This window comes from Dreissena polymorpha, chromosome 5 (assembly GCF_020536995.1).
Source record: "Dreissena polymorpha isolate Duluth1 chromosome 5, UMN_Dpol_1.0, whole genome shotgun sequence".
In the NCBI taxonomy this organism is placed as follows: domain Eukaryota; kingdom Metazoa; phylum Mollusca; class Bivalvia; order Myida; family Dreissenidae; genus Dreissena; species Dreissena polymorpha.
Genome location: NC_068359.1, coordinates 96,529,448 through 96,554,167, shown reverse-complemented (window position 1 = coordinate 96,554,167; position 24,720 = coordinate 96,529,448). Strand labels below are relative to the sequence as shown.

Genomic DNA, 24,720 nt, shown 5'->3' with positions numbered 1-24,720 from the left:
GGAAGTCTTATGAAATATGCAGTAATTTACAATGGTGTTGAATGGTGAAACGAGTGAAAATTTATATTTGTATCCTTTCTATCACAAAACTGTACATTCATTTTATTTACCACAAACATTTTTTTCTGATTAACAATTTATTATAAAAAAATAATCAAAGACAAAGATCACAGTGCGGATATTTGCAAACATAAAACTGTCAGTCTAAAATGTATACATATGTTTTCCTGAACACATTATCACAGAACATAAAAATAATAGCACTGAGTGTAAATAGTCATAAATCATCACATTAATGACTTCGCCATATGGAACATCAAGTATGCATTTATATAATACAAAAGCAAACCATCAATCAAATTGTGTTGAAACTTTTGACTAGAATTGTTTATATAATATCTGTATTAATCAGGTTTCTGTATCGTGTGACTCATTTATACTTCAAATGAGCATAACAAATTGTATAAACTATTTTAATTAATCTACAACATCGTTATCGTTAACGCATAAAAAACATTTACAAACGAAACATGAACTACAGAACAAGGTCTTTATAAATGATTTATCACAAGCACCAATTTATAACAAATACTATGTCACTAGAAAAACAGCAAACAACTCGTAAATGAAGATGAAAAATACCCACGAAATGGCTTCTTTCAAGCAGGTGAAAAACAATGTTGATGCCAAAATTGTGTTCCGAGTACACATTGATCACACACAAAGATTAGATTTTAGACGTAGATATTCGAATTTAGTCGCCTAGTTTCATAGAGCATTACTCTGAATAAATGGACATATCGACGGTTACCCCTCTATAAATACATATATAAAATACAATGATTGTAAGGTATATACCACAAAAAGCAATACTATGTTGATTGAATCGTTAAAAAATATAACAGCTAAAATATTGATTAACCAACACGTCCTCTGTTTGATTAAAACTCACACTTATGGAATCCGATTGCATCACATCAAAGTATATTTACAAGTCCGGTATCTACCGGCTTGGAGGTATTGCCATGTACATTATATTACTATAAGCTACTACAATGTTGCCGCAGTCGCTAAAATATCCCATTGAAAACTATGTATAATTATTGAAATATATATGCTACTAAGTGACTATCAACAAGATATCTACGTTTTAAGCAATAATTTTAATATTTTTTAAAACTGTATAAGCCGAAAATTTGTCCCTATAAAATAGTGTTGCATCCACAAAAATTACGTCTTGTACTTATACAAAGTATGAACAACAGAACTATGAAGTTTCAGTTTGATGCACATAATTGTTTGTTGTTAAGTTCGCATGTACAATGATGCAGGTATCGTGAACAAGGTAAAACAAGAGAATTTACCTAAGTGAGAGGGGACAACTCTGCAATAAATAGCATGACATACACCAAAACGAAGTATTGTATATATTATAAAACTCATTTAAAAAGTTTCATTTTAATACACAACAAACTCCAATATACCACACAAACTGTGTTTGGACGGGTAAAAGGACCATGTATAAAATGTATGTAACTACACATAATCACTTCACGGACAGCACAATACAAATGCATGATTGGCGAACTGTACACTTGGCGTCGCTTAATTACTGCTGTGTACTTTCATGTGACGAGACAGGCTACTTCGATGCCGGAATACTTTGTCACACTTCAAGCATTTCAAGTTATGTTCTTCGTTGTGCATATCTATGTGTGCCTTTAAATTGGAATTCTCAGCAAAACGTACGCCACATTTATCACACGCAATTGTCTGCCCATTTTCCTGCCGCATGTGCTTCTGCAGGTCAGCATTTGTAGGAAATGACTTACTGCACTTGGTACACACAAATGCCTTCTCTTCGCCATGTACATGGCATCTACAATTATAATTATCAGTAAATTTTAATAGCGTTTAATTATATAAGAACCTTCTCAATTTTCTTATTTTAGTCAAAATATTTTATAATGGGTCAATAAGTATTAATCATATGGTGTAAAGCCCAAGTCTCACTATTGCCGGTGTAGCACCGCTTAATCCCGGTTTGATAGAGCCGGTCGGCCGGCGACTTCCGGGATGATCGATGGTTATTTTTTAGCGCGGTAACATATTCCCGGTTTACATACTGGCAGAGTCCCGGTCGGCCCCGGTAGAGCTACGGTTTATCCCGGTGAGTTCCGGTCGTAGCCGGGGGAGTCCCGGTCGTAGTCGGTAGCGTCCCGGTGAAAGCCGGTGGCGTCCCGGCAGAGCTCCGGTGACATGCCGGTGGAGATACGGTGCTGCCCCGGTTGTTCCCGGTGCCGCGCCGGTTGTTCCCGGTACGTCCCGGTGACTCCCGGTTCATGCTGGAGGCAATAACCGTAACTCTGCCGTGATTAACCGGCTACAACCGGGGCTCCACCGGCACGAACCGTAGCTCTACCGGCATTAATTGGTGAAACGTAGCTACACCGGGACTCTGCCGGCATTCATCGGGGCTATACCGGCGTCAAACCGGGACGTTGCCGTAGTTCTGCCGGGGTCAAAAGCATCTCAGATAAACCCCGGTTCGTGCCGGTGGAGCTACGGTGCTGCCCCGGTTGTTCCTGGTGCCGCGCCGGTTGTTTCCGGTACGGCCCGGTGACTCCCGGTTCATCCCGGAGGTATTAAACATTTTAATAGTTTGCCGGTGGAGCCCCGGTTGTACCCGGTTCATCCCGGACATTCCTGGTGGAGCCCCGGTTCATACCGGTAGACCCCGGATCACGCATCGGGGCTCCACCGGCATCGCAAAATGTGTTAGTGAGACTGGGCCTTAAACTATCAGTACTTCAAGCTGTTTATTAAGCCCATGTTGATCCCATTACAAACATAAGCAAGTAAGACTTTTTGCATGTGACATGATACACTAGTTATGAAATACAATAGTTTTGATAGGTTAAGCACCCATCTTTGCTGTGTCGATTTTGTACCTCTTATTTGTAAAATTTCATCAGGGTTAAATAGAAATTAAAAGAAGAAATTAACAGCATATTTTTGTATTAATTACACTTTCTGACAAACATAATTCAATATATGATTAACACAATTATTGTACCTGTGCCTGTTCAGATTCGCCTTGCTGAAGAACACTTTGTCACAGCAGGTGTATCCCTTCCCAGTCCCTGTGTGACTAATCTCATGCTGGCGCAGAGACGACTTGCTTTTAAGTACGTTGCCACAATAGCGGCATATATGTGGGTCTGAGCGATCCATCTGAAATATACATTTTATTGCATGCATACATGTGTCAAGAATACAGTGTGTGGTCATTCGCCTATAACTCGGGTGTGGTCGTTCGCCAATTTCAAAACAAATGTCGTCGGTCGTTCTAAATAATAAAATATTAATATTGAGACTTATATTTGGTCGTATTTGAAATAAATACGCATAATGACAGTAATAAAACCTTCATTTGTAATCGCTTTAACAACAAACACAGGTATTAGTAAAAATGTGTGGTCGTCTATATCGTCAAGTTCGATATTTGTCATTGAATGTTCTCAAAAAGTATTATACCTAAAAATATGAGCAATACATCAATGAAAAGTAGAATTCGCACTGAGTACGGTGCACCAAGGCATTGTAACATGTGTTCTGCTAAAACGGAGAAAACGTAAGAAAACATACCTTCGATTGACGTTTTATCCGAAAAATAGCCGTGGTCGTTCGCATTTGTGGTCATGTGACAGTTTTTGTTCCCGCACATTGAAAGTGCTGACTCATGCCAAAGATAAATAAATAATTATTGCATCCATATTTATTGTAAATCATTGAAGCTAATTAAAACAGTTATGAATTTCATTTGTGAGTATTTTCCAGTCTGGAAAATGTATATAAGTGTATTAAATATACTTTAAAAAGATCATGAATTTAGACATGTTTAATAGATGTATTTAGCTTAATGTTTTATTTGCTTTCTGTTGATCAATTTTACCTGTTTGTTGTTTATAAAACCAGAGACGTATGTTATCTCTGATCATACCTGTAATACTTTCAATGTATAAATATATATGTTAAGTAAATAATTGATTCTTTGAACACAAGTGTTTTTGTTTTCATGCAAATTGCATCTAATCTTATCATAACCGAATCTCATGGATTAATATGATTATTTTCCAATATTTTCAAGAAAGAAAACATTTAAAACGAATTGCTTTGCGACGATGGCATTCTATTATGCAGAGCTGATGTCTTCTGATCGATAAATGTGCGTTAAACCGGTTTAAAATTGTGGCAGTTAATGCGTATTTGAGCCTTCTTCTGTGAAAATGTCATCTCTGATTTGTTTGTGCAGTCCACACAGGCTAATCAGGGACGACACTTTCCGCCTAAACTGGATTTTTGTTAAGAAGAGACTTTCTTCAAACGAACACGACCTGTGTTTGTGAAACACAATGCCCCCCTACTGCACTGCTTTGAAACAATATATTTGACTTTGATGGATGACCTTGACCTTTCACCACTCAAAATGCGCAGCTCCAAGAGATACACATGCATGCCAAGTATCCAGTTGCTATCTTTAATATTGCAAAAGTTATGCCCAAGGTTAAAGTTTTTGGACAAACGCACACACAATGACAGACAGACAGGCCAAAAACAATATACCCCCGATCATTCGATCCGGGGACATACAGAATTTCATAGAAGCAGAATGAGTTGTCTCTAATTAGCCTGTGTGGACTGCACATGATTACCTGGGACTACACTTTGCGCACATGCATTTAGCCCAGTTTTCCATGAAAGAGGTTCATTAAGTGACAACTGCTGGCGATAGCTGGTGTCTTAATATCTAAGGAAACATATTCCTTAAATGAAGGATTTTTTTGGTTTCCCAAAGATACTCAATATTGCAATCAAATTAGATGCTAGCAATTGGTAAACATATGTTGAAGTTTTCAACACTATGTTAATCACTTGATTAAATTCAACTTTGCACGGACAGCAAACAACACGTATTTTCTTGTGATTTGTATGTATTGACAAAATGATGATAGCAATAATGCTTTCATAGAATTAAAACAAAATTACTAAGCATTTAATAATTATTGTTGCAACTATACGGAATCGAAACGGATATAATAATAGTTAATGCTTAACAAATAAAGATAGCACCAGTAGTTGGCGTGTGCTATCTATTGAGAGGCTTTGACAAAGTTTTAGTGGGCGTTGACAGAGTACATTGGAACCATTAATCAAACAAAATACTAGTTCCTTCTTTTTGTCACTGTATTTTAGTTTGGTTATTGATAAGTTAACATATGTTCGATACCTTTGTTTTTAAAGCATGGGTAACGCTGGTGATGACAGCTACAGAATAGGGGACAACGGTGGTGGTATGGGAACAGGGACTGGCGACAGACGGATGTTTACTTAATACGTACTTAATCGGTGGCCAACAGCAGTCGGGCCAGACTTTCCAGACATAAGGATGGTTATCAGGCATCAGGTTGAGGTTTACAAGGCAGACAGGCAGTCATTAGCTCTATTCATTATCATCATAATACAAAACACATTTGCGTCAGTATTATCATAATAAACATCATCACCATCACATGCAGCAGCTTCAACAACAGCAACATTGTCACTGTTGCCGTATTCGTTATTGTTGCAATATTTGCACAAACTTATTCATCATTTGCCATCAGTAGTCTTCTGTTCTTATTAGTATTATCAATCTCAGAAAATCATCGTTAGAGAAACAACAAACATTTAAAACATTTGAAATCATTTGATTTGCATCAGACATTAAAAACCAAACTTAAAATAAATATGATTACAATTTGCACAATGAACATGTAAATATTATTGTCTTGCACATGTATCACTTACACAAGAATATGTAAATATAAATGTCTTGCCACATGAAACACTTTACTAGGTCAAGGTTGGTTCTTAATCTTAAGTCGCATTGATATGCGACTGAGGCCGTCAATCTTACTGTTGCGGTAATTAAGTCGTTTAAGAAAGTCTTTACAAAATTCATTATCAACAATCTCATCAACAAGATCACCATCAACAACACTGTCACGTGCAGACCATTGATAGGTGGAAGGTGCCCAGTCATATATTCGAAATCGTTCCACATCAACATGCTGCATAGTTTCGAGTTCTTGTTGGATGGGTATGTATTCCTCTGATGGAATTTTAAGCATCATATAAGTAAAATGATTTGTGTCCATGAAATGACCACAAACAAATTCCACTCTACACTCAAGTGAGTTAGTCCGTGCAGACAGCTTGTTCACCAGCTGGCGAAGTTCTGATGGATGCAATGCATTAAAATAGACAGTCACATGATTCAATGACAGAGGAAGCTGTAGGTCGATATATGTACTTAAATGCATTCTAAGCGTTTCCAGCTGTGAGAGGGTTGCTAGTGACTGTGACAATGACGATACATGATTATTTGGCCATTCCTGACCCGAAATACTCAGATTCTTGACACTAAGACCGAGCAGAGTCTCCCATAGACCAGGGCTTTCGATATCGACATTGAATGTACATGTATTGTTTAAATCCGTTGTTATTTTTGCGTCTGTAGAAGGTGACTTGTTGACTTTGAGTGAAGTTATGTCACATGTATTCAGATCACATGTCACACTATGATCGAGTGTAAACATAGTGGTGAGCAGACTGCGCAGCCAGGTGGAGGAACACATTACACCCCACAATGCAATGTGTTTTATGGAGGGCAGTACTGGAGTATAGTCTGCACACAGAACTGGATCAGCACCGTTCAGTAGACACCATGTATGAATGTCTTTCTTGTCACATCTGTTGAAATCAAATTCATACAAACCAATAGAGTTAAGTTCTTGATTGTTATTAATGAGAAGTTGCTTCGGTAACACTTGCACTCTTTTGCTGATTGTTATTGAATATAAGTTTTCAAACATTGACAAATCTAGTTCTTTATAAGCTGAGCGTATTTTAATGCATTTTATATTCTTATAGTTATTAATAGAATGTGGTAGTAAAGTTACTCCTTCTCCAAGATCAATTGATTCTATGTGTTCACAATGTGACATGTCAAGCGCTTCACATTTACAACCCATATTCATTGTTAGATATTTCAACTTCTTCAAACCGGCAAGTGTATTTGGTAGCACGGTTATATCACCATTGAGCTCCAAATGTTCTATGTGTTCACAATGTGACATGTCAAGCGCTTCACATTTACAATCCCATTTCATTGTTAGATATTTCAACTTCTTCAAACCTGCAAGTGTATTTGGTAGCACGGTTATATCACCATTGAGCTCCAAATGTTCTATGTGTTCACAATGTGACACGTCAAGCGCTTCACATTTACAACCCATATTCATTGTTAGATATTTCAACTTCTTCAAACCCGCAAGTGTATTTGGTAGCACGGTTATATCACCCTGGAGCTCCAAATGTTCAATGTGTTCACAATGTGACATGTCAAGCGCTTCACATTTACAATCCCATTTCATTGTTAGATATTTCAACTTCTTTAAACCCACAAGTGTATTTGGTAGCACGGTTATATCACCCTCGAGCTTCAACTGTTCCAGGTTGTGACACGCTGATAAGTCGAATTCCAAACAAGATGCAGACGATCTGACTGCTTTCTGCTTTGCTCTTGTAGAGGGGTCGGCATAATCACGTGCAGCTAATGAGACGGGTCTATGTTCCTGACAAAGATAAGTCGACGCGTCTTGTGAACGTATTATTACAGGTCTATGTATGCGAACCATTAAAGATCGAACCCGTGGAGTGTTCAGTGCAAAGATGTTGATCAAATCTTCAGTATTTTCACCCAAAACGACACAGTGACTCAGATGTAGGTCTATTGGAGTGTTCTTGTTTGCCACAGCCTCCCTATAACCTGAGAGGATGACTCTTTGGAATAAAAAATTACCGTATTGGAAACCAAAGTGATCAAACCCATGACGAACATCTTTGATCTGATTCATCAGTTCAGATAGTTTATTAGCTGCCAAGATGTTGAAGCCACAAAGAAATGTGAAAACTTGAGAAATATCCAGATAAGAATCCCTATTACTTTTGAGATATTCGCAAATAACGTTATCAATCACGTCTGTATTGTTGGAGATGTGAAGAGCAGCAAAGAACTCTTGAACAGTCTTGTGGACAAACGAGCTTGTATTATCATAACATTTTTTACTTTTTCTTTTGGATATTAATCCTGAATGTAGTGCGAACTGCTTTGTACTTTCAGACAAATGAGCCGAAAGATTAATGTCGCTAAACACTAGTGATGTTTCTTTTTCATTTGAAAACAAAAATGAAAACGCAGCTTCGGCTATAACATCTATATGTTCCATGTTTGGTTTAACATACTTCGTGCGAGAAAAGCAGCTTACTGGTGATGGGTAGTATTGATCGAAATAACTCATTTGTGGGTTAGTTTTTTTACATAAGTTTTCAAGCAGGGTGGTGTACAATTCACAAGATGATGATCCGGTAAGACTCTCAGCCATATCATCTACCCAGGTACAGAGGACAAGCGTGTGTAGCATGGGCGAAGATGATATCGACTCAAGGTTATGACTCTCTAGAAAGTTCTGAAACTTCTTCACAGTTTTGTTAAGATCCTTTGTTTCATCAAGAAGATGTCGCAGTATCCTTTCACTGAATCCCTCAGAATCAATTACTCCGTAAACTTCCATCAATATGTCTATTTGAGAATTCTTGATACGTTCGTCCGCGAGTTTCCATGGTCTAGAAGTTGTGAGCACAATGCAATGATCCTTAGGAACTCCGTCCATAGATGGCAGAGCTTCTTTACCAGACCACTCATCCAGACCGTCTTGAACAACAAGATACATCACATTTCTCATTATTTTTAAGACTAGATAATACGCGCTCTCCCATTCGTCTTCCGCGTAGATTTTGTAGATGAGCTGAGTTCGTATCATATGTGTTACATGTGTCTGTTCTCTCGAATCGCGCAACGAAATGAAAAAGAGAAACTTGAATGTATGAAGGGTATCAACATCAACAAACGCCGTTTGTTCCTTTGTAGATTCATTCGAGGACTCATGCACGTTACACCAATCGTCAACTAACTTGGCAGCAAAACTTGTCTTGCCGCTTCCCGGCTCGCCTTGTAAATATGTACGTCTACATAAATGATCACCTCTATAAAAGCAATCTTTGTATGTCAATATTTCTTCCTGTTGTGTGCGTCTACCATCATTCTCTATCTTCATCCTATGTATTTTTGGAGTGGCATAGACGTCTTGTACGTGCTTATTGAGACTAGGATCCAAAGTAGACAGAGGCACGTAGCAAACGGTATCACGGTAATGGTTCACCAATCGCTTGAGAAGATCTGAAATAGTAATACTCCTTCATTAAAACGAATTACCTGCGTGTTTCTTCGCAAAAACCAGATACACATTTATAGAAAAACATGGCGTCAAAGGAGCACGCCGGTGAATACTAAGATATTGTGTTTTAAAATATAAGATTATATTTCATTACATTACAACATTACAACAGTTGAATAAATTTGTCTCCTTTTATAAATGTGCGCAAAAAGTAGTAGAAAAGTAGTTTTTAAATTTGTAGTTTTTAAATTTGTAAAAAATACTTTTTTTAATTTCACATGAAATACCGCTCTGAGCATGATCCCTACCGATTAAGTGTAGTGTATAGACACTTCTAAAACTTAGTACGCATTGATTTATGTTATCAAGTTCGAAGCCGATAGAAAGCGTGTATCGAAAATGTATTCTGCAGTTTGTATATCTTATTATAAACGATCTTACCGCATACAAATGTAACCAGATAAATATATTCGTGAATATATGCATTATACGAATATGTGTAATTTTTCGCGAAAATGCAGATACACATACCCATAAAAAGCACTTTCACTGGTTGTATGCGTTCTGTCCTGAGAGCATATAGTGATGGCAATCATTAAAGAAGATCAACTTAATGAAAAGGCTATTCCATGGTATTTTTTAAATACATGTACTGACAGATATAGAATCAAGGACAGACTGGCCATCTGACACTGTGAATCCAAGAAAACCCACCTCTTCTTATATGAGGATTGTTTATAAACCCAAGTTAATATGATTGAGTGCTTATGTTTGTCAGCTTGGTAGTTCATAATTATTGTAGTGTGCACATATGTTATAACTAAATATTATATATATAAATATTGTTCCATAAAACTTGTTCACAAACCTGTTATGTCACGCTCGTATTCGTCTAGCTCCTTTCCAATCGCTGCTTGATTTATGCGGTTGATGCTTTCCTGTGTCTTGTTTTCAATGCTTTGTTCGCCAGCCTGTGTCTTGTTTTCAATGCATTGTTCTCCAGCCTGTGTCTTGTTTTCAATGCTTTGCTCTCCAGCCTGTGTTTTGTTTTCAATGCTTTGTTCTCCAGCCTGTGTCTTGTTTTCAATTATTTGTTCTCCAGCCTGTGTCTTGTTTTCAATGCTCTTTTCCCCAGCCTGTGTCTTGTTTTCAATGCGTTGTTCTCCAGCCAGTGATTTGTTTGTAATGCTTTGTTCTCCAGCCTGTGTCTTGTTTTCAATGCTTTGTTCTCCAGCCTGTGTCTTGTTTTCAATGCTTTGTTCACCAGCCTGTGTCTTGCTTTCAATGCGTTGTTCACCAGCCTTTGTCTTGTTTTCAATGCTTTGTTCTCCAGCCTGTGTCTTGTTTTCAATGCGTTGTTCTCCAGCCTGTGTCTTGTTTTCAATGCAATGTTCTCCAGCCTGTGTCTTGTTTTCAATTATTTGTTCTCCAGCCTGTGTCTTGTTTTCAATGCTGTTTTCCCCAGCCTGTGTCTTGTTTTCTATGCGTTGTTCTCCAGCCTGTGATTTGTTTGTAATGCTTTGTTCTCCAGCCTGTGTCTTGTTTTCAATGATTTGTTCTCCAGCCTGTGTCTTGTCTTCAATGCTTTGTTCTCCAGCCTGTGTGTTGTTTTCAATGCGTTGTTCACCAGCCTGTGTCTTGATTTCAATGCTTTGTTCTCCAGACTGTGTCATTATTTCAAGGCATTGTTCTCCAGCCTGTGTCTTGTTTTCAATGCTTTGTTCTCCACACTGTGTCTTGTGTTCAATGCGTTGTTCTCCAGCCTGTGTCTTGTTTTCAAGGCGTTGTTCACCAGAAAGTGCCTTTTTTTCAATTCGTTGTTCACTAGTTTGTGTTTTGTTTTCAAGGCATTCTTTCCCAGCCTGTATTTTAGCTTCTAATGTATTCAGTCCTTCTTTCAGGGTCCTTTCAGCCTCTTCGGAAAAACGTTCTCCGGCCTCTTTTGCATGTGTGAGGGTCTGACTTGCTTCTTTCAACATCTTGCCCAAATCAACAAGTGAAAGACGATCATTCTGCAACTACAAACATTATTTGCATTTGTAGATTATTATCGATACAGATTGTCATTATTATATTATCTGTGTCTGCATATTATACAACAGATCAAGTAGAGCAAATTTTGCAAGGCAGTAAAAAATATGAAAAATTATCAAATTGACATTTGTTTAATTCATATATGCGTCTGTTTTAATAAAGCCTTAATGGATTGTACTAATTATTTACTGTCATTTAAGAATGCGATTTCAATATCTCCTTTTAATAATGTGACTTCAGTATCTCCGGCCAAAAAGAATGGATATTTCAAAGTTGCAAATGTGCGTGATAAAGTTGATATGTGACTACAGTAGTGATATGCCCTGTATGTCCAGTTTATTGGTGCTAGTTCAATCCACGATTTTGATGTTATTTCCTTAAACAGTTTTTAGATTTTCATTCAAAAAGATTTCAAGCGCAATTTTCTAGTCACATAACCAAGCATAGGTGCAGTAGATAATAGCTATAGACCAATTTACATAAACTGTACGATATAATTATATTTTCAAATAAGACATTCCTCTTGTCTGTTATCAAATTATTATGTTTTCTGTCCACTTAAAGCGTTTGCTAATTGCATACCGTTCCTAAAATGTTTCATTATCAGGATGAATACAAATATCTATTTTTACATGACACAGATTTACAATTCGCTCAAAAATATAATTGTACAAATATTTCTGTGGACTATTGCTTACATCATCCTTCACTAATAGACATTGTATACGCCTTTATATAGAGACAAACAACACAAACACAATAATATTTACATCACTGAGTTTCCTGCGCGCTTCTGTCGCTGAGGTATCATGCAATAAGCGGACTGGATCAGCAAGTAGGGTGGTCAGTGTCAGAAAGAAGTACTGCAGATCAGCATCTGTAACCTTGCAGTCGGCAGTGTGGCGTACATCTCGTCCTATTTGTCGGACCTAGAGAGAGAAAGGATCGCTGTGACGTTAAAGACCAAGAGAAGCAGCATTGAGGTAAACCTACACACACATGGACTGTCAGCGCCAAAGTAATGACAGGTGATTTGAAAAATGCTTAAATATGCAAATACTATTTTTAACAAGAGATTGCCAATCAATATGGTCCCCTACCGGTGAAACTTCACCATTGTCAGTACAAAAACTAAAACTAATTATTTATTGGTTGCCATAGCAACCAGAATTTTTGACATAGGAACAAAATGAAATGACGTACATAATATCCATATTGCCATCTATCCATGTTTCAAGTTTCATGAAAAAATATTAAGAACTTTTAAAGTTATCACAGGATCCAGAAAAGTGTGACAGACTGACAGACAGTTTCACCGGTAGGGGACAATAGGACTTGTATTTTTGATACAATGAGAAATAATCGCATGACATACATCGCGTCACAAAACATAGTATTATGATGATTCAGTTAACAAACTAAACTTTGAAAAAAATAATCACATATTCAGCCCATTAGACTGGTATATTTTAAGAATACCTTTTCTAGCAGGCATTGCTTATTAGGTGGAGGCGGTGATAGACATGCGGCGGAGAGGCATGTCTGGAAATGCGTGCAGTTCAACACAATGCTAACCACACCATTGAAGTCAGATTCTTGCACAGATGATACGATGCTATATCCGTCCCGTGGGAGGTAGCATTTACCGATTTCCCACGGATCCGTCGCCCATAATTCAGCTTTAGTGTTTGCCCAACTAGGACCTTTAAATCTGTGTAACAATGTGATATTTTGTTTCACTTTATCACATGTTTGGCATGACTTTGGTTGTTGTGAATTGTGGAAAGAACAGTTATTTCCTTTCCTCTTTTTACACACGTCCTGTGTTGGACACGGTATAAGGTTTTGAATAAAGCATTGTCCACAACTTCTACCAACTATTGTTTGGACGTTTAATAATTCCGTCACAACAAAGTCAGTCAATCCATCCTTTGTCAAATTGAGGGCAATGCACGCTTTAAACCAGTTATTGGTCTGCTTATTGGTGAAGATGTTGGTGTCGGCAGCCATCCCCAAGAGACTAAATGAACCATTCAGTAGAGAGTTAGTTTGTGGACAACCGAGGAGATGGTATTATGGCACGTCGTAAATGTTCTTGTCTGTGAGCATCCTCTGATCATGTTATCTTGGTTGCTTTATTTGTCCTATAATTTAATCAGTATATTTTACAAAACTAAGATCGTCTGTTCAAAGAATCAAACCAATTGAAACGTAAGGCATATCATTCTTAATTTTCTTAACTAGATAAATATCTAAAGTTTAGTTAATAAACAATAATTTCCAACAATAGATGGGATGGAGCACTCTGAGGAAATTGATGTACAATCCAGAATAAACAAGAGGGCACTGATGGTCCTGTATCGCTCCACTGCTGAAAAAAAGGCTGAAACAAATATTCTCTGCATGTGCAAATACTTAAATATATGCCCTATTTAAGCACATGTACACTTTTGTGACCCCTTGGGCTTGGTCAAAATTAACCCCTGGGGCATGATTTAAGCAAACTTTGTAGAGGACTACTATATCTCACTACATGTACATACAAAATATGGTAGCCCTAGGTCATAGAGTTAAGGACAAGAATATTTTTTAAGTTTTCACAAAATAACAAGATATAAGCGTATATAATGTTCAATTTTGTGACCCGCGGGTCAGGGTCAAATTTGACCTAAAGGGCATAATTTGAACAAACTTGGTAGAGGACTATAAGAAAATACTGCATACCAAATTTGGTAGCCATAGTCTGAATGGTTTTCAACAAGAAGATTTTTTAAGATTTCACAAAATAGCGCTTTATTAGCGTTAATTCAATTTTGTGACCCCCAGGGAAGGATCAAAGTTAACACCAGAGGCATTATTTGAACAAATTTGGTAGAGATTTATTAGATGTCACTACATACCAAATTTGGTAGCCCTAGGCCCAATGGTTATGGACAAGAAGATTTTTAAAGTTTTCACAAAATAGGCCCCGTATAAGCGTATGTTCAGTTTTGTGACCCCCCCCCCCCCAGGCAGGTTCAAATTTGACCACAGGGGCATAATTTCAACAAACTTGGTAGAGAACTGTTAGATGTCACTACATGCCAAATTTGGTAGCCCTATGCTGGATGGTTATGGACAGAAAGATTTTTGAATGTTTTCACAAAATAGGCCTTATATAAGCATATGTTCCATTTTTTGATCCCCTGGGGCAGGGTCAAATTTGACCCCAGGGGCATAATTTGAACAAACTTGGTAGAGAAATATAAGATTTCACTTCATACCCAAATTTGGTAGCCCTAGGCACAATGTTTATGGATGAAAAGATTTTTAAAGTTTTCACAACATAGGCCTTATATAGGCATATGTTCAATTTTGTGACCCCTGGGCCAGGGTCAAATTTAACCCCAGGGGCATAATTTGAACAAATTTAGTAGAGGACTATTAGATGTCTCTACATACCAAATTTGATAGACCTAGGGCTCAATGGTTATGGACGAGCAGATTTTGAAAGTTTTCACAAAAAAGGCCTTATGAAAGCATATGTTCAATTTTGTTACCCCCGGGGCAGGGTCAAATTTGACCACAAGGGCATAATTTGAATAAATATGGTAGAGGACTATTAGATGTCTCTACATACCAAATTTGATAGCCCTGGGCCCAATGGTTATGGACGAGAAGATTTTGAAAGTTTTCACAAAAAAGGCCTTATATAAGCACATGTTCAATTTTGTGACCCCCGGGGAATTTGACCCCAGGGGCATAATTTGAAGAAATTTGGTAGAGGACTATAAGATGTCTCTACATACCAAATTTGATTGACCTAGGCCCAATGGTTATGGACGAGAAGATTTTGAAAGTTTTCACAAAATAGGCCTTATATAAGCAGATGGTCAATTTTGTGACCCCGGGGCAGGGTAAATTTGACCCCAGAGGCATAATTTGAAAATGTTTGGTAGAAGACTATTAGATGTCTCTACATACCAAATTTGATAGCCCTAGGCACAATGGTTATGGATGAGAAGATTTGAAAGTTTTCACAAAATAGGCCTTATACAAGAAATTGTTTAATTTTGTGACCCCTGGGGCAGGGTCAAATTTGACCCCAGGGGCATAATTTGAGGAAATTTGCTAGATGGCTATTAGATGTATCTTCATATTAAATTTGATAGACCTAGGCCCAACTGTTATGGACGAGAAGAGTTTGAAGTTTTTACAAAATAGGCCTTATATAACCAGATGTTCACTTTTGTGACCCCCTGGGCAAGGTCAAATTTGACCCCAGGGGCATAATTTGAAGAAATTTGGTAGAGGACTATTAGATAACTCTACATACCAAATTTCATAGCGCTAGGTCCAATGGTTATGGACGAGAAGATTTTGAAAGTGTTCACAAAATAGGCCTTATAATAGCATATGTTCAATTTTGTGACCCCTGGGGCAGGGTCAAATTTGACCCCAGGAGCATAATTTGAACAAATTTGGTAGAGGACTATTTGTGTCTCTACATACCAAATTTGAAAGCCCTAGGCCCAATGGTTATGGACGAGAAGATTTTGAAAGTTTTCACATAATAGGCCTTATATAAGCAAATTTTCATTTTTGTGACCCCCGGGGTAGGGTCAAATTCGATCCCAGGGGCATAATTTGAACAAATTTGAAAAAGGTTCACCCCAGGAACATTCTTGTGAAATTTCATCAGAATTGGACCAGTAGTTTAGGAGAAGATGTTTTGTGGAAAAGTTAATGCACGCACGCACGGACGCACGCACGACGGACACAGGACCAGGACATAAGCCCCGCTGGCCTCTGGCCAGTGGAGCTAATAAACACGAGGACCAGAAGACTGGCAGGCTTCCAGTGGAGTCCAGGGTGACGTCTTGGCCAGGTGCTAGACCGGTTGCCCCCAAAACTTCTGGATAAAAGCACTTTAAAGGGACAAGAAATGCACTATAATTGTTTCAAATCCGAAAAAAATTTTGTTTGCGTCTATCCATTATCCTCTTTTCATATGCCCATTGTTAGAAACAACAACCGCAAAAACTAAATACATATCGTCAACCAATCAAATAACTTATGGCCATTATTGTTCACCGTGGCTGAAAACGGGCATATCAGTCCATAGATTAAGAGTGACCCTAGTCTGATTTTAGTAATGAGTAACACGAGCTGATTGTTATTTACTGTTTTCCTAAAGGATCGGATTTTATGTCCGTAAGTTATGCCCAGAAAGTTTTAAAATAGAATTGATTTTAAAATTGCCTCGAAACCAGACGCCAAGGACCAACAAAGGAGTTTATTTTCAGTTATCTGTTAAACAGCTGTTTAACTGGCCCCAATAGTACCCGCAGCTATCTATATGAATAAGCGTATGTGTTTTAGAGAAGGAAATTTCAAAGAATAAAAAATCACTTAGCACCCCAACCCCAATTATCTCATCAATTCTGAACGAATTGGGAAATCAAACTATGTTGCTTAAACACATCTTGTTTACCAATATTCAAAATAAGAGAGATAATGCCTTACACTTTTGAACACATATCATTTAAATGAATTATATACGTAAAAACTCAAAATATTCACCTTGGAAATAACAATTATGTTCTTGCCGGCAGGTTATTATTTGTTGTTGTTGTGCATGCGGGGACACTTTACAGTTTCTCAGGCCCCCGTCTCAGGCTCATGGGTCTCGTTTGAGATGGCTTGTGTACACGAATATTGTTAACACCTAAAAACAAACCAAACACTGTTTCATTTCAATTTCCAGTTTCATTTATATTGCACTAAAAATGTGACTCGAATGTGTTAACAGTGTTTCACTATGATTATAATAGCCATATTAGGAAAAATTCCCCGCCCCATGGCTGCCATGTTTTTTAACGAACCATAACCATTTTCAAACTCAGCTGAGCTATCATTAGAACACATGTTCTGACCAAGTTTCATAACGATTTGAAATTAAATGTGTCAAAAAAGGTTTTACTAAAGCCATATGAAAAATGCCCTGCTCCAAGGCAGTCATGTTTTCCAACGGAATGGATCTATGTTTTACAAACAACCGAAACAATTTGCAAACTCATCCAAGATATTGTTAGGACACATGGTCTGGCCAAGTTTCATAAAGATTGGACTATCTAAAGTTCTGGAGACGGAGACACATGCCCCCTTAAAAAGGGCTTGTAACTAGTGACCAAAATTTCGATACGGGTCATTTACTGTCCAAGGCAAATGTACATGTGAAGTATCAAGCCAATCGGTCAATGTGTTGACAAGTTATTGATCGGAAACGATTGTCACACTAATTGTGACAGTGATCTTGATCTTTGACCTAGTGACCCCAATGATAGTGACCCATCATTAGAGCTACCGTTTTGACTAAGTTTCATGAAGATTGGCCACAAAACGTCGAGAGTATTAACAAGGTTTTAATATAGCAATATTAGGAAAACTGTCACATCTCCTGACAGTCATGTTTTTAAACCACCTGGAACCATTATCGAACTTGTCCAAGATATCATTGGGACACATGTTCTGACCATGTTTCATAAAGATTACACAATAAATGTGGCCTCTAGAGTGTTAAAGAAGATGTGTTAATGACGCAAAAGAGACAAAGGCGATCACAAAAGCTCACCATGAGCACAACACCATGAGCACGTTGTGCTCAATCGAGCTAATAACAAAACGCCCCGCCCATTTTCGGCCATGTTTTAACCCACCCAGAACTATTTTGGTACTCATCCAACACGTATTGACGATGCACAACAGAAAAATGGTCATCTTATCATGTTTGTTTTTTTATTGTGACAGAAATGGTTTTATAATTATGTTTTGTTAAATAATTATTATCGTTGTTTTTGTTATCATTTCTGATTTTGCAGAAAAATGGGCAAAGCATTGTACATGTATTGGAAGTGTCAAGCATCTGGGTCTTAGGACAGCGTATGAGAGTCAGGGCGGGGTGAACAAGCTGCTGTGTAAAACTTTTGCGTCCCCACTACTCCCACCAGCCTACATCCAAGCTGCATTAAACAATCCGGGAAAGAGACAAGCAAGCAACAAGACTCATATTTAACGTACATGTATGATCTACTTCATTTGGACAATTTAATAAAGAAAAAGATCAGTTTAGGAAACAAAGAGAACAAGGGACAAAATTGTCACAAAACCAGGTTTTCATTGTGAAAAAAAAATCTGATAAAGGGAGAAAACTCAAACTGAACTTTTGAAATGACCAAAAAAAATTAACCCCCTTTGTAAGTTTTTTTTTTTTTTTAATCTATTTTTAGTCGTGGCGACCTTGACATTGGAGATATTGACGTGATTCTTTCGTGGGACACACCGTCCCATGATGGTGAACAAATGTGCCAAATGATTTTAAAATCTCACAATGAATGACATAGTTATGGCCAGGACAAGCTCATTTATGGCCATTTTTGACCTTTGAACTCAAAGTGTGACCTTGACCTTGGAGATATCGACGTAATTATTTCGCGCGACACACCGTCCAATGATGGTGAACAAATGTGCCAAATGATTTTAAAATCTGACGATGAACGACATAGTTATGGCTCGGACAAGCTCATTTATGGCCATTTTTTGACCTTTGAACTCAAAGTGTGACCTTGACCTTGGAGATATCGACGTAATTATTTCGCGCAACACACCGTCCAATGATGGTGAACAAATGTGCCAAATGATTTTAAAATCTGACAATGAACGACATAGTTATGGCCCGGACAAGCTTATTCCGCCAGCCCGCCAGCCAGCCCGCCCGCATTCGCCAATCTAATAACCAGTTTTTTCCTTCGGAAAACCTGGTTAACAAAAGGAGAACAGTTTAACTTTAATATAAAATAAATTCATAAATTATATTCCAGCCTTAAGTTTTTTATATAAACCTTAAAATAATACTTGATTAAGGAGCATGAATAAAATTACAGTTTAAGGCCAAGGGCAGATGTGAACTTGTAAATAAACAAGAGACGTGTTTGTCAGAAACACAGTGCCCCCTATTGCGCCGCTTTGAAGCCATATATTGGACCTTTGACCTTGAAGGATGACCTTGACCTTTCACCACTCAAAATGTGCAGCTCCATGAGATACAAATGTATACCAAATATCAAGTTGCTATCTTCAATATTGCAAAAGTTCTGGGCTGTGTTAAAGTTTTTGGACGGACCGACTGACGTAATGACTGACGGACATTTCAAATGCTATATTCCACCCTACCAGAGGCATAAAAAGTGTCTATATAAGGGCCTGAAATCTGTCACATTTCTATACTGAATTTCTTCTGAATGGTAGCAGTTGAAATCGACTTATATATTTTCTCTTTTAGCTTATTACATAACTTCCCACTTGATATTCAAAAATGAAATGTTTATTTAGAAAATGTTTAGTTACGGGCAAATGCCGGTATGTACTTTTCAATAAGAAAATCTGCATCGGCCTGAAATGTTACAAAGATTCGATAGTGAAAATCTCCGAGACTATTCACCTTAAAATAAAGAAGTTGTACATTTTTATATAACCTTTAAAATGATATGTAAAATGAGAATTATAAAAAACAAAACAATAATGTTTAAGCCAAAGGCAGATATGTCCTTTTCAATAAGAAAATCTGCATTGTTCTGACATGTTACAAAGAATCGCTTATGAATATCTCTCAGACTATGCACGTTAAAATCATTAAGTTGTCTTTGCCTTGTAAATTTGTATATTACCTTTAAGCTGATACATACATCAGAAGTATTTATAAACAAGCAATAAAGTTTTACGCAAAGTTTGAAATGTACTTTTCAATAAATAAATCCAGGGCCCTCGTTTGGACGTTTTGGGGGGCCTAAATTCGGCCTCATTCCCCCTAAAAATAGTATACTTTTCCCCCTATTTCAGCTAAAAAATTCTCCCCATCCAAAATTTGTGGTTTTTTTACTTTTATCCTTATGTCGCCAGCTGGTATCGTGCTATTAACCTTTGGTTAAATGTACATTTATGTTAATTACATTGAAACATAGCAATTTTAAGTGTTGAATGGTTGGTGAAAAGATCACCACCTTGAAAATAGGTTTTTGTTAAGCCCAGATTTCTGATTGGATATTTCAAATTCAAGATTTGCATACTATAAATAGCCTTAAAACTGTCATTGCAGGGTAGTTCTGCCTACCATAACTTTAAATGTCGCTTATAATGATATTTGATTGGCCCGACTATAAAGTATGGACCAACCTGTTACCCCATTAGGTAAGTCAACCAGAATTTCCCGAAAAGTTGACAGTTAACAAAGACCCGTCCAAAACAGCTTTTAAATGCAGTTATTAGCCCAAATCAACCACTTGATGGGAAAGATTGATACTTTTCACATTTAACTGATATATTCTTTCACAAAATACTTTCTTAAACATTTGAAATTTATCTGAAATTGAAACAGCGATGTGACACACATTTTTCAATGAGAATTTCCCGTGATTTCACGGTCATATGACATTATTTCTATTTTTAGTAACATACCATGTGCTCAAGTGTTTTCAAATTCAGAATGACATTTTCCGGTATTTTAAATGATTGCTTGTTTTGTAAACAAATTGTAGTGTAAATACAAACTCAAAGTAAAAATGATTAATAAACCAGACATTTGTTGTTAAAAAATTAGATTTCAGAAAACAAAAGTAATGTTTACAATTTCAGCAAAAAATGTCAAGGTCGATCCGTAAGTATCCAAATGAAAACTCGACACGTGACAAAGAGACAATGGCGTCAAAATTGTATATTTCATGCTGATGAGATTATTTTCATCTATTGTAAGATGCATTGAAACATTTGAACCTTAAAATATGCCCCCATGCAGTAATTTATATTCATTCACCAATATATGTAGAAATGTATCCAAAAAAAGGAACTGTCTTTGATTTATAGCGTGACATAAATATGCTACGAATTCATTTTCTGAATTGATTGCATTAATGTTACCATATATTATATAACATTTAATTTTGATAGGACAAGTCGTTATATATGTGGGTGAGTCGTTATAAAACATGGGGCGAGTCGATATGGGGCGAGTCGTTAAGGGGGTCAGTCGGTTACACTACCTTTCAATACTAGATAAACTGTTCGCTAAAGTTTCTTGAGCTAATTGCAGGGGAAATTAATTTCTTGTGAAACAATGTCAACAGACCATGTATGAAGTATGAAACAAAACTTATAAATAAACCATTATGTTTTACTTAGGAACACTATATGAACCATTCATAAAGAGAGGAAATATTTGATGAATTACAATTTTGAACTTTGTTGTCGCATTTTTGATCAGCAAAACGATGGTGACTGCGTCCTACTGTCAAAACTTTTTCCGTAATGACTGCATCAAGTGAGATATTTATATCGTTATTTCATACAATCTCTAAAACCACGGCTCAAAAAGAACCAACAACTCAACAAGAACCTACCATGTATCTAAAATTATCTTCCACAGTCCCCAAGAAGAAAGTTTTTTATAAGGTGAAACAATGAAATTGTTTACTCCTTTAGGCAGATTTCATTTGAAGTGATTCAATTTTATGTATCACTGAAGTTTAAACTATTTGTGTTGTGCTAATTTTTCAAAGTTAATATATAAAGCTAATATAACGAATTATTATTTTACATTACCCCACCCACTACTTTTCATTTCCAGAAAGTAAAATGTAATTGACTATAAACTCGACTTAGATCAAACATGAACATCTTAAGAAACAAATGCTTCATTTAGAAAGATTTCTACCGTAACCAAACATGTCAAAGTGCGAGTGTTTTGTGTAAAAATGCTAAATAAAACACTTGATAACAAACCCTTGAAAGCGAAAGTTGGAAATTGAAGATGCTAGGTTACATTCCACAATTTCGTTACAGTATGGAGGTTTCATCCTACTACAGTTTTGTACACTGATATTTGTGTTCAAAGGGCGTACTTAGTGATTTCGTCTCAGTAATAATACATAGAATGTGTCGTAGAGGTGTGAATGATAGGTGAAAACTATTAAGCAACTTCAGCATCTGTAAGTGTAAAAGCTAAACACACAATTTATGTATTTAAAGATTATTTATTCATGATAAGTATACAGTACATGCGTATTTTAATGCATTTCAAGCGATGTTGTATTGAGTTGTTTTGTACATTTTATGTTAACTTATTCATGATCCATGTGTTTTTTAAATGCATTTGAAGCGATTTATAACGATTTATCTTACATTTTATAAATAATACATTTACAATATTGATAAAAAAACTGACCCACGTACGTAGAATTGTAATATATGCAAACAAATCACTTACAATACATGCAAGAGTGCACAATATTAAAATTTAACGCACAAATATAACGGTATAAAACAGCATACTATTCACACATATATCTATGACATAATTGTTATTTTATTTAGGATTTGTCAGAAGACTTCATGGTCGTCATCGAGGATAGGGTCGTGCGTATTCTGGTCCAAGTCCTGCAATGTGGCTATATGTCCGCAGTAATTGTGGTTGTTATCTCGTCGTCCTAATACTTTTCAATACTTCAATAATATTGTCCATTGGAACACTACTTCGCAATAAACCACGATTAACATATGTGGACGCATGTATATTTATTTGATAGTTACATAAGATTGTAGAGTATGATTTGTTAGACCGTTGCAAGCCTGTGAATACAATTTACACTTAATGAATTGATTGTTTTCTTTTTTTTTTGTTAACTTTAAAAGTACAGAATGAGGGTGTTCATAACGAGTGCAAAAAATATTGTTGTACAATATTGTATTCTGGACATCACGGGTGCAAGTCATTATATCAAACAATGAAAACGGTCCCAAGTAAAATATGTCTCAAATATTAAATCGCTGTTTTAAATTCATGTGCTTAAGAGCCTATTGATAACAATTGCCCAGTATTTACTTTGCCAACTTATTGATTCAACTAATTATCATGGTGGTGTTATGTAGTGTTTATGACTATGTAAGAATAATAACATTTAAACAGTGAAAGACCCACTTATCACCTGAAAAAATGATGTTGGTGGTGGATGTGTCTTATAATCCTCATGACTTGTGAGATTCCTCAAGAACACCTAAAATAATAATGTTCTGCGGCTGTTGTGTCTGAAATATATCATGGCAAGCTGATACTAATTGCCAGTGCAACTGCAAGATCTACTGATTGACCGAACTAATGATTTTGGTGGTGGTGGTTGTGTCTTATATTTGGCATGACTAGCTGATAATTATTTCCCACGAGAAGGTGGTATTTTCTAATACTTTGAATAACCAGCTGATACTATTTGCCCATGAACAATGCAAGATCAAGTTTTTGTCTGAAATAAAAATGTTTGTGGTTACTGTGTTTTATATTTTGCATGACCAGCGGATACTAAATGCCCGTGAAAAGATTGAAGAGCAAGACAAATTAATTATCTTATATAATGATGGTGGTGGTGATGGTGTATTTTATTTGGCAAGGCAAGTTGATACTTATTGCCGATAAGAAGTACAAGACCACTTATTTGTCTTAAATAATAGTGTTTGTGGTGATAGTGTCTTATAGGTGGCATGACCAATGGATACAAGGTGCCCGGGAGTAGTGCAAGTAGAAGTATATATCTGAAAAAAATGATGATGGTGATTTTTGTGTCTTACATTTGGCATGACTACCTGATAATTATTGCCCGTGAGAAGTGCATGACCAATTTCATGTCCGAAATAATGATGTTGGTGGTGGCTCTATCTTATATTTGACGTGACCAGCTGATGCTTATTGCCCACGAGAAGTGCAATACTAATACTAAGACATTTATTTGGTCGTGTTCTCTTAACATTAAATATAATGCTTACACGTAGGCCTGTGTATTGTGACAATTTTACCGTCAGTGCTTGTAAACTTATTTAAAGGGGTAAGCATGGACTATTTGCAGATTAAATTGTCAATAGCAATATAATATGCTCGGTAAAAAAATCTTCATGAAATGCCTGGAGAATTGCAAAATATTCAATTTAACGAACTATGTGTTACGGTACCTAGTCACTTCGGCATTAGGTTACTTCGGCAACGTAAAAAAGTGCCACTTCGGGACTCGGGTTTGACCAGTTCGGCATTCACAGTTAGTCACTTCGGCACTGGTATATTATAACATATTTAATTGATGTTCAATCAGTTTGCAAAGTATTTACACAAATCGCGTTGCCAATTAAAGTAGGTGTGATGTATTTTCCTTAGTTGTCCAGATCAAAGCTTATAATAGCAGTTCATTAAAAGGCCAGTTAATTGATACATACAAGAGTTTGGTATAATTAGATATTAGCACTTCGAAAAATTGCGTGTTTATTGTGTATAAAC

At 36.7% G+C, this 24,720-nt stretch overlaps 3 protein-coding genes and 1 long non-coding RNA gene across 46 annotated transcripts in view; 1 reads left to right on the top strand and 3 right to left on the bottom strand.

The window, feature by feature from the left end:
* The window catches only part of LOC127881542 (uncharacterized), a 533,182-nt gene that overhangs the window by 187,234 nt on the left and 321,228 nt on the right, over window positions 1-24,720 (bottom strand). For 17 of the 42 annotated variants that reach the window (XM_052429479.1, XM_052429485.1, XM_052429482.1 and 14 more), the window contains one exon: window positions 6,067-9,343. The exons of 10 other annotated variants lie outside the window; for them this stretch is intronic. In XM_052429479.1, the coding sequence (XP_052285439.1) occupies window positions 6,067-9,343 (3,277 nt within the window). Of the gene's footprint in view, window positions 1-5,489; window positions 9,344-10,638; window positions 10,709-11,038; window positions 11,360-12,145; window positions 12,305-12,854; window positions 13,520-16,937; window positions 17,083-21,805; window positions 21,825-22,187; window positions 22,246-24,720 lie in introns of those variants that run through there. 15 more of the 42 variants (XM_052429469.1, XM_052429513.1, XM_052429499.1 and 12 more) reach the window with 13 other exon arrangements.
* Window positions 1-24,720, top strand: part of LOC127881551 (WD repeat-containing protein 37-like) — a 364,483-nt gene that overhangs the window by 218,010 nt on the left and 121,753 nt on the right. The gene's annotated exons all lie outside the window — the stretch shown is intronic.
* LOC127881557 (zinc finger protein 528-like) lies at window positions 188-3,740 on the bottom strand. The gene is made up of 3 exons (XM_052429550.1): window positions 3,649-3,740; window positions 3,077-3,234; window positions 188-1,879 (listed from the first exon to the last, which is right to left on the bottom strand). The coding sequence occupies exons 1-3, from the start codon at window positions 3,691-3,693 to the stop codon at window positions 1,606-1,608; spliced, it is 477 nt and encodes a 158-aa protein (XP_052285510.1). The 5' UTR covers window positions 3,694-3,740; the 3' UTR covers window positions 188-1,605.
* Window positions 18,562-19,174, bottom strand: LOC127881571 (uncharacterized). Its single transcript, XR_008050151.1, has 2 exons — window positions 18,985-19,174; window positions 18,562-18,821 (listed from the first exon to the last, which is right to left on the bottom strand). It is a non-coding gene; the product is annotated as an uncharacterized LOC127881571 (long non-coding RNA).

Bases quoted from the DNA above. Each gene is read 5' to 3' on its own strand.
- LOC127881557 (XM_052429550.1), bottom strand. From the start codon at position 3,693: ATGCGAACGACCACGGCTATTTTTCGGATAAAACGTCAATCGAAG. The intron at 3,235-3,648 runs GTATGTTTTCTT...TGTATATTTCAG, and splicing joins GGATAAAACGTCAATCGAAG to ATGGATCGCTCAGACCCACA. The intron at 1,880-3,076 runs GTACAATAATTG...TTATAATTGTAG, and splicing joins GCGAATCTGAACAGGCACAG to ATGCCATGTACATGGCGAAG.